The 15,583-nt window shown below is 40.6% G+C and overlaps 1 protein-coding gene across 4 annotated transcripts in view; it reads left to right on the top strand.

Annotated features, from left to right (window-relative positions):
- CHD1L (chromodomain helicase DNA binding protein 1 like) overlaps positions 1–15,583 on the top strand; it is a 62,778-nt gene that overhangs the window by 26,793 nt on the left and 20,402 nt on the right. For all 4 annotated transcript variants that reach the window (XM_046682976.1, XM_046682975.1, XM_046682977.1 and 1 more), the window contains 6 exons: positions 2,988–3,084; positions 4,870–4,943; positions 6,167–6,277; positions 8,981–9,095; positions 9,725–9,878; positions 11,834–11,999. In XM_046682976.1, coding sequence (XP_046538932.1) covers positions 2,988–3,084; positions 4,870–4,943; positions 6,167–6,277; positions 8,981–9,095; positions 9,725–9,878; positions 11,834–11,999 — 717 coding nt within the window. The remainder of the gene's footprint in view (positions 1–2,987; positions 3,085–4,869; positions 4,944–6,166; positions 6,278–8,980; positions 9,096–9,724; positions 9,879–11,833; positions 12,000–15,583) is intronic.

Here is a 15,583-nt window from a genome sequence, read left to right as displayed (position 1 = left end):
GGTCTGTTACTAGTTGCTTTATGTACTTTGGTGCTCCTGTGTTAGGTGTATATATATTCATAAATGTTATGTCCTCTTGGTGGAGTGTCCTTTTTATCATTATATACTGCCCTTCCTTGTCTCTCATTGCCTTTTATCTTGAAGTCTGCTTTGTCTGATATAAGTATGGCAACACCTGCTTTCTTTTGTTTGCCATTACCTTGGAGTATTGTTTTCCATCCATTCACTCTGAGCCTGTGTTTGTCTTTAGAGCTGAGGTGTGTTTCTTGGAGGCAGCATATTGTTGGGTCTTGTTTTTTAATGCATCCATTCGCTCTGTGTCTTTTGATTGGAGAATTCAATCCATTTACATTTAGAGTGATTATTGATATATGAGGGCTTAATGGTGCCATTTTATCACTTATTTTCCAGTTGTTCTGTATTTCCCTTGTTTTTGGTCTCATGTATTTCTGACTGCCAGTTCAGTTTGGTGTTTCTCTGTGATGGTTTTCTCAGTTTTCTCGTTATCATTTGTGTCTCTGTTCTGATTTTTTTTTAGTGGTTACCATGAGGTTTATATAAAAGATCTCGTAGATGAGATACCCATTTTCTGATACCCTCTTATTTCCTTAGTGTAAGCAGTTTCCATTCCTTTCCTCTTTCTTCCTCATGTAAGTTCTTCTTGTCACAACTTACTCCATTTTGTGTTGTAAGTTTGTGGTTAAAAGGAAGTGCTTATCGTTATTTTTGATGTTTTCTTTCCCTTTATCGCTAACGTTATAATTAAGTGTTTGCTAACCTGTTCCGGTAGAGAACTGCAATTTTCTGATTTTGTCTGCCTATGTATCTCTTTGCTCAAGGCTTTGTAAACTCTTTTTTTTCAGGTGTGTGGGCCTTTTTCATCATTTCCTCTTTGGGGGTTCTTGTAGCAATCAACTCCCTCAGCTTTTGTTTATCTGGGAAAGTTTTTATTTCTCCATGTTATCTGAAGGATATTTTTGCTGGATAGAGTATTCTTAGCTGGAAGTTTTTGTCTTTCAGAATTTTGAATATCTCGTTCCACTATCTCCTAGCCTGTAATGTTTCTGCTAAGAAATCTGCTGAAAGCCTGATGGAATTCCTTTGCAGGTTATTTTCTTCTGCCTTGCTGCCCTTAATATTTTTTCTTTGTCATTGACTTTTGCCAGTTTTACTAATATATGCCTTGGAGAGGTCTTTTTACATTGATGTGGTTAGGCGTTCTATTAGCTTCATTTCTTTGTGATTCCAGCTCCTTCCCCAGGTTTAGGAAGTTCTCAGTTATCATTTCTTTGAACAAGCTCTCTGCTCTGTTTTCCCTCTCTTCTCCCTCTGGAATACTATAATCCTTGTGTTGCATTTCCTAATTGAATTGGATACTTCCCGGACCATTGCTTCATTTTTTCTTTAGTCTTAGTTTTCTCTCCTCCTCCACCGGAAGCATTTCTATATTTCTCTCTTCTAAATTGCTAATGTTGTCTCCCATAGTATCAGCTCTGTTATTTAAGGACACCAAATTTGTCTTTATATCATTCATTGTGTTTTTCATCTCCAGCATTTCTGATTGGATTTTTTTTATAGTTTCAGTCTCTTTTGTTAAGAATTCCCTCTGATCAGTATTTTATTCCTGACTTCATTGAACTGTCTTTCTGAGTTCTCTTGTAATTCGTTGATTTTTTTTTATGGTAGCTATTTTGAATTCTCTGTCATATTGATTGTAAATTTCTGCGCCTTCAGGATTGATTTCTGGGTGCTTGTCATTTTCCTTCTGGTCTGGAGTGTTAATATGTCTCTTCATACTATTTGATGGCGTGGATTTTTGCCATCGCATAGTGGTAGTATCTCCTTGCCAGATTTCACCTGCTGCCGCTGGGGTGGGGAGCAGGAGCTGCATATTCTGAGCCCACCGTGATCCCTGGCAGCTGTACCTGTCCTTTGGAAGGTGTGCTGACAGGGCCAATCTGCATTTGCCCACTGGCCACTGCTGCTTTACACACATATGCATACAGGTGCTCTGGCAGGGGTCCCTTGCTCTGGCCGACTGGCCGAGCTGGTGTGCCGCGTAGGGGGAGGGAGGGGCACTTTCTTTCACTTACATGATCCAACTGGCACTCCCACTCTACACTCACTGTCTGCCTTCCTGGGCTGCCCGGCTTGTTGAAGACGCTCCTATAATTGCTTATCCTCCTTGGTGTGGAGCTTTCCCATGGGCTGGGAGGCGGCTCCAAGAATGAAGGCATTCCCTCTGAGGGCTGCCCTTTCCCCACTCTCCTCGCAGAGCTGCACGTGGTCCCACACCTTAGATCAGTGCCATTTGGGGAGGGAGAGGAGATCCCCTTACCTCCTTCCACTACCTCCTGCAGGTTCCAGCACTTCCACCTTCAGACATATGGCTGCCTGGATCTCTCAGACATCTATTGTGTTATGTATGTCCTCTGTTGGTTTATGAATGTCATTTTCATTGTGTCTTAGTGGGGAGAGTCTAAGGGAAGAGCTCCCTCCACCATGATGCTGACATCACTCCTCTAGATCCTTTTTTTTCAGGAAGCAGTGTGTTGGAAACATGTGGATTTTGGAAGAAACTCTCCAGGTTGTTCTAACTGCCAGCTTATTCCTTGATAATTACTAGTTTATACATCTAAGTCTATTTCTTGATTTGTTTTCTGGAGTGAGAGCCTTAAGATTTCAATTTTGGTTTTCTTTGGTCTTTAGCATCTTCCTGTGCCTCAGTTTCCTAAAGAGTGAGTTTGTCCCTTGGATAAGCATTTACTAGGCATATTGAGTGTGCCAGGCTCTGTGATTGATGTGAAGCAGCACTGAGATCATCCTGCAAACAAATAATTATAAAATGCCTCAAAGAGAGATGAAACTTGGGCCCATTATCAGTTAGGAACTTGGCCTCTTTCTGTAACCAAGCCGTTGGCTTCTCCATTCAGGGAACCTACCTTGACTGGGGACATCTTGTTGGGACTGGGTTCTTTCTTTTCCAGGTGTGGAACCAGAGCCTTTTGAAATTGGAGACCACCTGATTGAGGCCAGTGGGAAACTTCACCTGCTGGATAAGCTGCTGGCATTCCTGTATTCCAGGTAGGTGGTAGGTTTACATTTTCTGCTCTTGAGTTGGTGACTATTAGAACCAGAATAATGAGCAACTTATTGATTTCTTGAGACTAATTTCAGTTTTCCTTTTCTCAAGACCCTGGTTCAGGTTCTGCCTCTGCAACTACACTCTCCACCCCATTCTATCCTACCCTACCCGAGCTCCTCTATAATCTTTCTTTACTTTCCTGAGTTCCTGCAGCACTTGGGATCCTAATCCAGCACTTGGCAACGCACGACCTTAATCTGCTCTCTGGTTAATTGGTGTGTGTTAACTGTAACACTCCAGCTATATTGTTTAGTTCCATAAGGACCACAGATAACATCAAGCATTTATTTTTTGATTGCCTGCTGGTACCTTGCATTGAATTGGCACATAATGAGGGCTTAGTAAATATTCACTTTTGTTAATCTGTGGGGTTTGATTGACTCAGGGAGACCAGGGGGACTCTTTCCCAGAGGCTGAGTTGGGCATCAGAAGACCAGGTCACTTCTGGAGACTCTAAAGTTTCAGCTATGCATTCAGCGACCTGGTGTCCCACCTGTACCTGATCCTCTTAGTCCCCAGAGGGAAAGAGGAGTCTAGACAAACCTCAGCTTCCCAAGGACTTCAGAGTTGCCCCTTTGGGACAACTGCCCCAAGAGCACCTTAACCAACCCAAACCCTCTTATTTGGCAAAACCGCCCAACATTAGGAATGTGCAAGTCAAATAATTGCATGTCTTCCTATATTTTATTGGTTCTGATAAATCTGCTATAAGTGTGTTAGAAATGGAGAAGGACCCATAAATATCTTCTGTCTGACCTTTTCATTTCACAGGTGATGAAACAGGCCCAGAGAGGTCATGTGACTTGTCTAGAAGTCACACAGGCAGCAAATGACAGAGATAGGATTAGAATTGAGGTCCTCAACTTCCAGTTCAATGCCTTTTCCACCCTTTTGGGATTAGAGTCTTGAAGGAGTTCTTCATAATTTTTCCTCTTACGCCCGTTGCAAGCTCAGATTAAATTAGTTTTCCTAAGGAGAGTATTGTTTTGACAGTGCCATACTTCTTTGTTTGTGGAAACTTAAAATAATGACTGATAACATGGGGCTCTAAGCTTGACTTTATTCTTGACTTAATCCGTTTTGCCTCCACCTTTCTTCTCTCCTCTCCCTATACATAAGTTTTTTCATGTATCCTATGGTATATGGTATGCCACCTGCCCCTTGCTTCTCTAAAGTGATGCTTCTCAGACTTTTCAACCAATATAGCTGTCAACAAGAGGATAATGACGTTACACCCCCAACACAGAACAGCTGTAGATGGCTAACTACAAGCTCTTCAGGGTTTCCAGTTTTCGGTTTTTTTGTGCGTTTGAATTTTGCGTTTTATTCTTCACATATCTTTGTTTATTTTGCTGTTAAAATAAAAGTGTGTATTTCTTTTTATTTAGTAAATTGATATTCCAGAAAGAGGTACCTTGGTTATCCTAGGGCTTTCTGTACCCACTGATGCAGTGACACCTGCTCCTAGGAATACCCCCACTCAAGTTTGAGAACTACTGCTCTGAAGGGTACAGCTACATGTGCTAGGATGTATATGGCTATATATCCTTATATAAAGCATTTAGCATTTCTGAGGAAGTCTTCACAAGTGATTATGATATTTATATTTCTGTTTTGTATTTCATTTACTTATAAACTTGTATTCGTTGGTAAGTTTCACCTGAGGGAAATTCACCTGAAATACTCCTGGCGTTGGCAGTTTTTCCTTTTCTTTTTCTTGCCAGGAGCCATCGAGTTCTACTTTTCTCCCAAATGACCCAGATGTTGGATATTCTCCAAGACTATATGGATTATAGAGGTGACATCCCTTGGTCACTATATTGCCCAAGCGTTTTTTAGACTTAACAGTCCAGTAGGTCCATGGAGAGTAATCTGAGATGTGGGGGATGTTACAGAGGAAAGCAGTGAAAGAACATTATTCAGAACCAAAAAAAGAATGAAAGTAACGAGAGAGGTGTGTGACGCAAGGGTTGACAGCAGGATAGAGACACATGGGCAGAAATAGGCACACACATTCTCATCAGTGATTCATTTAAAATTATGGATTCTGGAGAAAATGTGTGCTGCAGAAATGTTGAATGTTTGAAAACGTATAGTAAACAGAGTTTCAGTGACAAGAGCTTTCAGTGTCTTGCAACATTTAGCTCAACTGTTGAGTACTTGTTCAGGATCAATTGAAAAGGTGAACATTGAAATTAGAGAAATCTCACATATCAACCAAGAGAAAAGCAAAGGAAATTTTTTCTATATAGACAATATTGAGTCTAAGCTATTACCTGGGCACTCTGTTTAATGTTTAGTAAGATTTATTTGGGGTGATGGGAAAAGGCTGTGACATTGGTTGACGCTGAGATCAGTGGTGAAGAGGTATGAGCTCCAGAACTTACTGTTTAAAAAATGAATCCAGAGTGGGTCTCTCAGAATCACTTGATGCCCCTCAAGTACTACAGTGTGCCTGTTCCATTGGACACTTGCAGGAAATACCACTGGCATATTGAGGAATCTGCAGATTCACGAACATGGCTTCAGCATATAATTCCCCTTTCGGACATGTGTCTGTGGTGATGGGTGGAAAACCCTGAAGCTTCATTGAAAGGTGCTGCTGGGCCATCCGACAGGCTCCCTCACTAGCTCCCAAGTACTTGTCTTACTGCTTGCATACGTAAGAATTGTGTCTTAGCAACTGGAAGTTTCCAAAAGTGGAAACTACCATACAGTGTGGTCCATAGTGTACTTCAGGGTTGCTTGGGCTAGTCAGAATTGAATATTGACTCTATGAATGCCAAATACATCAACTGCAGGTACTTAAAAAACCCAGAGGCGTAGATGATGGTAGGTCTTTTGTAAAACAATGAAATGTCCTGTAAATTTAGATTTTTCCCATGAGATTTCCCTAAATTAGGAGCATGCCTGTATATGAAAAGGGACAAAATTAGCATTTGATTTTGAGCTGACAATGTCTTATTCTCCAAAGAGTACTTGAAAAGGGTTAATATTTCCCTGTTTTCTTCCTCTGTGAAGGCTACAGCTATGAGCGTGTGGATGGTTCTGTGAGAGGAGAAGAGAGACACCTGGCCATTAAGAACTTTGGACAGAAGCCCATTTTTATTTTTCTCCTCAGTACTAGGGCAGGTAGGCCATGTGGACACTTGACAAAAACAGACAAATAAGGGGTGATGCAGTACTTTTTTACCTCTCAACCGTTAGTGTGTTTTTCCTTAATTCTCTGAAAGGTGAGGTCATACTGGGGAGTATAAAAAAGGGGAATTGAGGTAGTTGACGCAAGTTTATCAAGGTACTGGACTTCTAATGTGGTGGTCTTTTCTGTCCAACTTATCTTAAGTTGTCATCTCATCAAAGAAGTAAGGCTGAAACCTGGGGTTTTGGGAAAGTAATTCTAATCTGCGTTGAACTTTGACCTAGGATTGTCCTGAAAGATTTCTAGAGTTTTGTAAAAAGTTTTATTCACGTTCAGTGGAGGCAGCTCTCCTTCCCAACTATGAATTTGGGAAATGAGATAACAACCTGTCTGCTAGGTTATCCTTCCTCCACTAGTAGCTTGGGAATAGTGTTGTAAAAGCTTAATAGAACTCTAGTTAAAAACAAAAAAAAGTGATTATAATGAAATTGCCAGCTTTTTATGATTATTGATGACATTGTCTATATATGACTGAAGTCGTAAATATCATATGATGTTTGTAGTGCTTTACCAGTTACAGAGTGCTTTCGTATACTCTTAAATAATTTGAAATCAGTTCTTGGAGGTGAAATTATTCTTATGTCATGGAGCAACCTTAAATTAGTTTTGAACTTATAGAATCTTAGTTTCATTATCTTATTTTTTGTGGACCTAAATCTTGATGGAATAGATGCTGGAACACTAAAGGGATGTGTGTCCTGTATTAAAGAGAGATCAATATCTTTATAAAAAGAGAGTTCAGTATTATTTGGAAAGCATTTTTTAAGTGCTTAGTACTCGAAGGGTATATAAAAGAAGGGTTAGATGTAGTCCTTGACCATAAGGAGATTGTTTTGGCTGTGTGTGTCTTATCTGTGTATTACAGAGATATGGTCAGATTCATTTGGTCTCACTTCTAAGATCATAGACCGCACTCTGAATCACAGCCATTTTTTTCATGTCATCAGTTGTCCCAGGAGAAACTGGAAGGATCAGGGGAAACACGTCATTAGTGTTGGAAAAACAGCTCTATTTATGCTTTACTGATTTCATCACCTTCACATTCAGAGAGCAGCATTATGTTTGAAACATCTGAAATTAGGAATCTCTGCTTTCCAACTAATCTCCTTGGAGTACTCAGAATCAGTCAAAACAGAGCAGTCTTTCAGGAGCTGAAGCAGTCCTGGACATGAGCCTTTTCCAAACACCAGTTGTCACGTTTGCTATCACTTTTTAGCTGTAGATTTGAAAAATTATCATTTATTTAACAGGTTTCCCTCCAACTTTCAAATATTTCTATGATTGTCATGTTGCCACCAGGTGGCAGTGATAGCTCATGAATGTCCCAAACAAGCATGGAGGTAGCTTATTTATAAAATATCACTGCTTAAAGAAGGCCTGAACTTAGGCAACAGCAACCCAAGAAGAAGATAATTTTTATGAAATACGCTTTAATGAAATAAATGCCTGAGAGGTGTTATGGTATAGAGAGTAGAAACATGGACTCTGGAGTCAGACCATGGGACGCAATCCTGGCTCCTTCTAGCTGTGCAACCTCTGATAAGTCCCTTAACTTCTCTGTGCTTCCAATTCAACATCTATAAAATAAGGATAATAATGCTAATTACTCATACAGCTGTTGTGAGGATTAAAAGAATTAATATATGTAAAGTGCTTTGAATAGTGCCTGGTAAGTAGTAAGCATAGCACAAGAGTAGCTGGCGTTATTATAAGGTATAATTTAGCACCTCTCAGTAATCAGTCTTTATTATCTCTTTATTCCAGCTTTAATTTTATATGAAGACTTTAATTAGAATATTCCCGTCTGACTTGTCTTGAGATCCAGGTTAGCGTCAGTAGCCAGTTTCAAAAGTTCGTCTTTAACTTGGGCTCTCGGAACAAGCCCTTTCAGGCCTGCTTGTTTCTTCAATGAGCTGTAACGACCCTGGCAAGAGGGAGTTGTCTTGTACTTGTTTCCACATTAATCAAAGAGAAGGCTGTAATTTGCCTTCATGGTTCTCTTAATTAATTCCCCTAGTCCAGGGAGCCTCCTCAGCCCTTTTCCTGCAGCGCTGAAGAAAGACCAGAAAGTTATCCCATGGAGTGTTCTTGTACTCTGCTTGGTTTTGTTACCTTCTCTTTGATTAATGTGGCAACAAGTACAGAAAAGACAAAGTTTTCTCCCATCAGAGGGAGGTAGTTTCCGGCTCTGCTTAGGAGAGTAATGAATGGCATCTCCTCATCTCATTAATGTGTGTCAAGGATCTTGCTGCCTAGTTGTAACTTGCAGTGCATGTTAAGAGCTCTTCTCTCAAGTGTCCACAGCAGAAGACCTCTCTCATATTTAAAACTGTTTTCTGAAAGAGCACGTGTGCTTTTCCACAGACTATTCTAAACAAAATCCAGTCAAGATTTTTAAACAGAAGAGATTTAAAATGGCTTCCTGGCACTAACTTAAGTATCCGCTTTTGCTACATACCCCTGCTCCCCTCGTTCTTACTCTCGGTAGTGAAATTTTCTCAGGTAGCACTTTGAAGGACGAAGCCACTTGTTTGACTGATACCAGTTAGCAGTCTGACCACCATAACCTTGCGTCTATGTTTTCTAGTCCCTAGTCCAAGTGCTGCTTATCACACTCCTTTTTGCCTTGTTTTCAGGTGGAGTTGGCATGAACTTAACGGCAGCAGATACCGTTATTTTTGTTGACAGTGATTTCAATCCTCAGAATGACTTGCAAGCAGCTGCCAGGGCTCACCGAATTGGCCAGAACAAGTGAGAGATTTAAGCATCAGCACTATTCCACTTCCTTGGCTCCTCAGCGCTTCTGGGTTGGGGAGGAAGGTGAAGAATGTGGTCCTGGTGACGGTCCTGAACTGGAGGGCGAGAGACCACTAGGTTTTAGCCCAGCTTTGCTGCTGACTCCTAGAGTAGTGCTGAGAAGGGCACATTCTCATTTCAGACTTGCTGTGTTAAAAAGAAGAAAATCAGATTGTGAAAGGATTGGAAGGAAGCTTCAGATGTTATTTAACTTATTCTTCCTGAGTTAAGGTCTAATTCAGTTAGAAAATAGTTATGTGGTTATGGAGCTAAGCTAAAAAGATAGGTCTTAACTCTTGGACCTGAGGATAGGTTAGATCTTCCTGAGATTTTCCTCTGCCACAGAGAAGAATTTCAATTATGGCCGCTTCATCATCCCTTCCTTGACTTTTGGAAAGGTTCAGTGAGAAGTTGAGCCAGACCCCTCTGACAAATGCGCAGGTCCACATACTACAATCTCCCTTTAGTGGTACCTGAACGTGGCATTTTCGGGTTTGTGTCCTTTTAGGTATAGCAGCCTTGCATGCTTGTGCCCATCTTTGCAGACCTTATAGCACACCACTCTTCCTTTGACCTCTGCACAGGTCTGTGAAAGTCATTCGGCTGATTGGCCGAGACACCGTGGAAGAAATAGTCTGCAGGAAAGCAGCCTCAAAACTGCAGCTCACCAACACGATCATAGAAGGAGGCCATTTCACTCTGGGTGCCCAGAAACCCGCAGCTGACGCGGACCTGCAGGTAATGTGGTTGTTCTTCACTTTAGAATATGTCATGATTTATAGTCTATGCTCTCTGTTGATTAGAAAGTAAATAAAAAGAACCAGCATTAGCCACCCACTCTCCCCAGCTACACATTTGTTCCCTTGCCAGATATACCTGCCATAGGACCTACTGCATGCAAGCAAGGGGTTAAAAGTGATTAGGATACAAAAAAGCAACAGAATATAGAATAACAAGAGGGAGCTTTGGATCCCTCTGACTTGAATTCAAATCCACGCTTTTTCACTTTTTGGCGGTGTAGCTTTGAGCAGGTATCTTAACCTCTCAGACCCACTCTCTGTTTGCTTTTCTAAAAATGAGGATACCACAAGTTACCTCAGAGGACCGTTAAAAGAATTAGATAAAATAAAGAACTCAGCATAATAAATGATGATTAATCCCGTACCTCCACCTTAACCCCAGATCCTTTGATCAGTGATCTTCATACTCAGAGGAGAGTGAATGAGATCAGGAATTCAAAATTATGCCATAGGAAAAATGGTTGAAAGATCTAGAGTTAATTGCTTGAAGAAGGGAAAATTGGGTAGGAAACAAAGGCTGGCTTGGAAGACTTCCGAGAAAGCTCTCTTCTGGAAGAGGTGATTAGGGTATTCTATAGGGCCTTTGGGTTAAAATTAGAACCCAAATTATAACATACCCCAGGTTCTTCCACTTTGCCCCAGGGATCAGATTCACCAAAAAATTGGAAAGAAGCCTTCAGATAACAAAACACACAGTAAACATTCCGTAAATGTTCCCTGCATCTGCGTCTGCTTCTCCCTGTTTCAACTGTGTTCTCCCTGCAGGATAATGAACCTGCTTCTCTCTTTCAGGATCCTATACCTCTGAGATTTACCAAACCGTAACCATGTCTTTCATTACTGGATTCTTTTTATTTTGCAAATAGAACCAAACAAACTGCTTTCTTCTGAGACAAGGGCTTTGGGTTGTTACCCTTGTTTTTGGCAACCAAAGAGATAACTCCTATAGTCTGGATGGGGAATAGATAAGTCAGATGTCATAGCCAGAATGTAACCTTCCAGTAACCTTGAGCTGAGCAAGAAGTCCAACAGAGCCCTCTCAAACAGCCAGTGGGCTATGTTCTCCCTAGTATTTGGCTCACAAAGTAGACCATCTAGCGATAATTGACCCAGCCTAAAAGGACAAGATATGAATCAGGAGCCGAGATGTGAATCCAGCTTGGTTCAGAATCTCAGGGTTAGTGCTCAGGGAGGTGCAAAGTTGGAAGTAGGAAACTAAAGCCAGGAAAATGATCTGAACTTTCTGGATGGTTCCTACAGGCCTCAGGAACAGGCTAAGGATTGGAGAGAGAGAAGGGAAGAGAAATAGGACAGGGCACTGCCGGAGAAATATCCAGGAGGAGTAGAATTGAGAAATGGCCTTCAGGTCTAGCGATCAGGAGTTGTTACTGGTCTTTGCAAAGGTGATTTCCATAGAGCACTGTGGTAGGCAACCAAATTGCCAAAGGATAGAAGTCAGTTAATGGTGGAGGTGAAGCACCCTGTGTAGCCTTCCCTTTCCAAGAAGTTTGGCAGTAGGAGAGGTGAGAGAGTAGCTGACTGGGTCTCTGACTTCTCATGTTGCCTCTGGGAATGCCTATGAAAAAGACTGTGAGAAATGCTATAGATAATGTAAGAAATTACTGTTAAACTTCAAAAAAAGTTGGAGGCTAATAAATTTTTTTTTGTTAATGAGAGTTACCAAAATCAACGTCTCTGATCAATATTTATCACCTCTCTGTTTACCCATCATCCAACTACTAAACGGCCCTGTTGGTATCATCTGCCGTGGAGAGAGAAGAAAACCTGACCATCAGGGAACAAATGTGCCTGGTGTCATTACCTAGCAAATCACTGATATTCCAATGTTTGATTTCATGAGAACTAACTGGACTTTTGTTTTCTCCAATCAAGTTGAGTGAGATACTCAAATTTGGTTTGGATAAACTGCTGTCCTCTGAGGGGAGCACCATGGATGATATAGACCTGGAGTCTATCCTGGGAGAAACAAAAGATGGTCAGTGGGTCTCTGATGCCTTGCCTACAGCAGAAGAAGGAAGCAGAGAACAAGAGGAAGGAAGTAAGTTGAGAGTAAGAGTAGAGCAAATGGCATAGCCGCCCCAAGCTAAAACATCAGTGAGACAGGTCCCCAGGGAAGGTCTTGGATACTATTGCCTGGGACATCTTTTTCCTACCCAGCCCTATTCTCATTTGGGCACACTGTTTAGTTAAGACTTACTTGGTCCAAGAACTCTTCCTAGACTGACTGGAAATCGTCTGACATTTCCCTTGTAGCTGAACTTTGTACCAAATTTGTTTTTCTTTCTTTTTTTTTTTAATTTTTATTTTTGTTTTTATGGCAGTAATGTTGGATTATAACGTTATATAACTTTTAGATGTACATCATAATATATTTCGAACTGTGTAGATTACATCATGTTCACACCCAAAGACTAATTAATCCATCACCACACATATGTGCCGAAACACCCCTTTCCCCCTCTTTCTCCCCCCTTCCCCTCTGGTAACCATCAATCCAATCTCTCTTGTTATGTGTTTGTTTGTTGTTGTTTTTATCTTATACTTATGAGTGAGATCATATGGTATTTGACTTTCTCCCTCTGATTTATTTCACTTAGCATAATACCCTCAAGGTCCATCCATATTGTCACAAATGGGTGGATTTTGTCCTTTCTTATGGCTGAGTAGTATTCTATTGTGTATGTATACCACATCTTCTTTATCCATTTGTCCCTTATGGGCACCTAGGTTGCTTCCAAGTCTTGGTTATTGTGAATATTGCTGTAATGAACATAGGGGTGTATGTATCTTTATGCATTTGTGTTTCTAGTTCTTTGGATAAATACCCAGCAGTGGAATGGCTGGATCATATGGTAGTTCTATTCTTAATTTTCTGAGGAAACTCCATACTGTTTTCCATAGTGGCTGCACCAGTTTATACTCCCACCAGCAGTGTACCAGGGTTCCCTTCTCCACGCGTCCTCTCCAACACCTGTTGTTTCCTGTCTTGTTAATTATAGCCATTCTGACTGGAGTGAGGTGATATCTCATTGTAGTTTTGATTTGCATTTCCCTGATAGTATTGATGTTGAACATGTTTTCATGTACCTGTTGGCCATCCATATATCTTCTTTGGAGAAATCTCTATTCAGATCTTTTGCCCATTTTTTAATTGGGTTGTTGGTTTTTGTGTTGTTCAGACATATGAGTTCTTTGTGTGCTTTGGATATTAACCCCTTATCTGATATATGGTTTGCAAATATCTTCTCCCAATTGTTAGGTTGTCTTTTCATTTTGTTGATGGTTTCCTTTGCTGTGCAGAAGCTTTTTCGTTTGATGTAGTCCCATTTGCTTATTTTTTATTTTGTTTCCCTTGCCCGGTCAGACATGGTACTTGAAAATATGCTGCTAAGACCGATGTCAGAGAGCTTGCTGCATTTCATGGTGTCAGGTCTTACATTCAAGTCTTTAACCCATTTTGAGTTGATTTTTGTGCACAGTGTAAGATGATGGTCTACTTTCATTCTTTTGAATGTGGCTGTCGGGTTTTCTCAGCAACGCTTATTGAAGACTTGGCTCCCTTGTCGAAAATTAGCTGTCCATATATGTGTGGGTTTATTTCTGGGCTCTCGATTCTGTTCCATTGATCTATGCATCTGTTTTTGTGCCAGTACCATGCTGTTTTGGTTACTATGGCTTTGTAGTATGTTTTGAAATCAGGGAGTGTGATACCTCCAGCTTTGTTTTTTCCTCAGGATTCCTTTGGCTATTCGGGGTCTTTTGTTGTTCCATATAAATTTTAGGATTCTTTGTTTTATTTCTGTGAAAAACGTTGTTGGAACTTTGATAGGGATTGCATTGACTCTATAGATTGCTTTAGGAAGTATGGACATTTTCACTACGTTGATTCTTCCAATCCAAGAGCACAGAATACCATTCCGTTTCTTTGTTTCTTCTTCAGTTTCTTTCAACAATGTTTTATAGTTTTCGGTGAACAGATCTTTTGCCTCCTTGGTTAAGTTTATTCCTAGGTATTTTATTCTTTTTCTTGGCAGTTGTAAGTGGGATTGTATTCTTAATTTCTCTTTCTGCTACTTCATTGTTAGTATATAGAAACGCAACCTCTTTTTTGTATGTTGATTTTGTATCCTGCAACTTGACTGCATTCATTTATTATTTCTAAAAGTTTTTTAGTGGATTCTTTATGGTTTTCTATATATATAAAATCATGTCATCTGCAAATAGACAGTTTCACTTCTTCTTTTCCAATTTGGATCCCTTTTATCTTTTTCTTGCCTGATTGCTCTGGCTAGGACTTCCAACACTATGCTAAAGAAGAGTGGTAACAGTGGGCATCCTTGTCTGTGAACCAAATTGATGATGTTGGAATTGTTATCCTTGTTGATCTGTATATTTTTTACAGAATATGCAAAAAGTTTGGAATTTAGGCACCTGGCATTATTCTACAGGACACTGCTCTTTGGCTTTTCTCGTATTTTAGATTTTTTAATATTAGTATCCTGTGTTTATTATTCCAGTACTCTTTCTTGTTTTCTGCTTTTTAATTGTATCCTGTCCTCATTTCAGGGATATAATGTCCTTTCTGAGCATATTTTTATAGCTTTTAAAAAGTATTCCAGGGTGGATATTTATTATATCTTTTTAAAAAGTATTCCTGTGTTCCTGGTGTTGACTCTCTTTCCTCCTATTGCTGCTGCTGCTTCCTTTTTCCAGATTTGTTTTAGAATCTCTTGTTCTTGTTGGTAGTTTTCCTGGACTATTTTGTGTCCTCTGGCTGTCTGTTCATGTGCGCCAGTGATGTGCCAAAGCTGATGGGCTGCTTGTCCTGAGCAGGTACGTGGGCTCTTGGTCCTTATTGCAGCATTGCTGGTTGGTGAGCTGGCTTTCACATTGAGCGGGTCTTCCCAGATGTCTGTATATTTGAAGTCTTTTTACTGGGCCACTCAGTTTCTCCAGAGATGAATCCTTTAATATCATTCTTGGCAGAAGTAGGGTAGGGGTTGGAATAACCCTGTTTGCCTAAATTGAAGAGACAACATGAGTCAAGTGTTCATGGCACTCCCGTTATTTGGTGTGCAGAATTTCTCTCATTCCCCCACTGTGTGGTACCTTGTCCTTGTAAGTCCTAAGCTTTTGGAGGATTTTAGAGTCTCTATTCTCATAATCACCCTTTGACTAGGCACCTGTGTTTTGCTTCCACTGTTCTTAATCTGTTATCATTCGTCCAGCCACTTTCCATTTTCTAAAGTGTTGAACTTTTCATCCACTGTTGCCTCCTATATCATTTTTGTGTGTGTGTGTGTGAGGAAGATCCTCCCTGAGCTGACATCTGTTGCCAATCCTCCTCTTCTTTCCACTTGAGGAGGATTAGCCCTGAGCTATAACATCTGTGCTAATCTTCCTCGACTTTGTATGTGGGATGCCTCCACAACAAGGCTGAGGAGTGGAGTAGGTCTGCACCTGGGCTCCAAACCAGCAAACCCAGGCTGCCGAAGTGGAGCGCATGGAAATTTAACCACTTGGCCACAGGGCTGGACCCTCATATATCTTTTTAAAATCCCTGTATTACCATTTAGTGGTGACATTTTGATTACAGTAAATGCTGAAGCTTGCACCCATTTC

This window comes from Equus quagga, chromosome 13 (assembly GCF_021613505.1).
Source record: "Equus quagga isolate Etosha38 chromosome 13, UCLA_HA_Equagga_1.0, whole genome shotgun sequence".
In the NCBI taxonomy this organism is placed as follows: Eukaryota; Metazoa; Chordata; class Mammalia; order Perissodactyla; family Equidae; genus Equus; species Equus quagga.
Note: the sequence above shows the minus strand (reverse complement) of the source record. Positions and strands in the feature narration are given on the sequence as shown.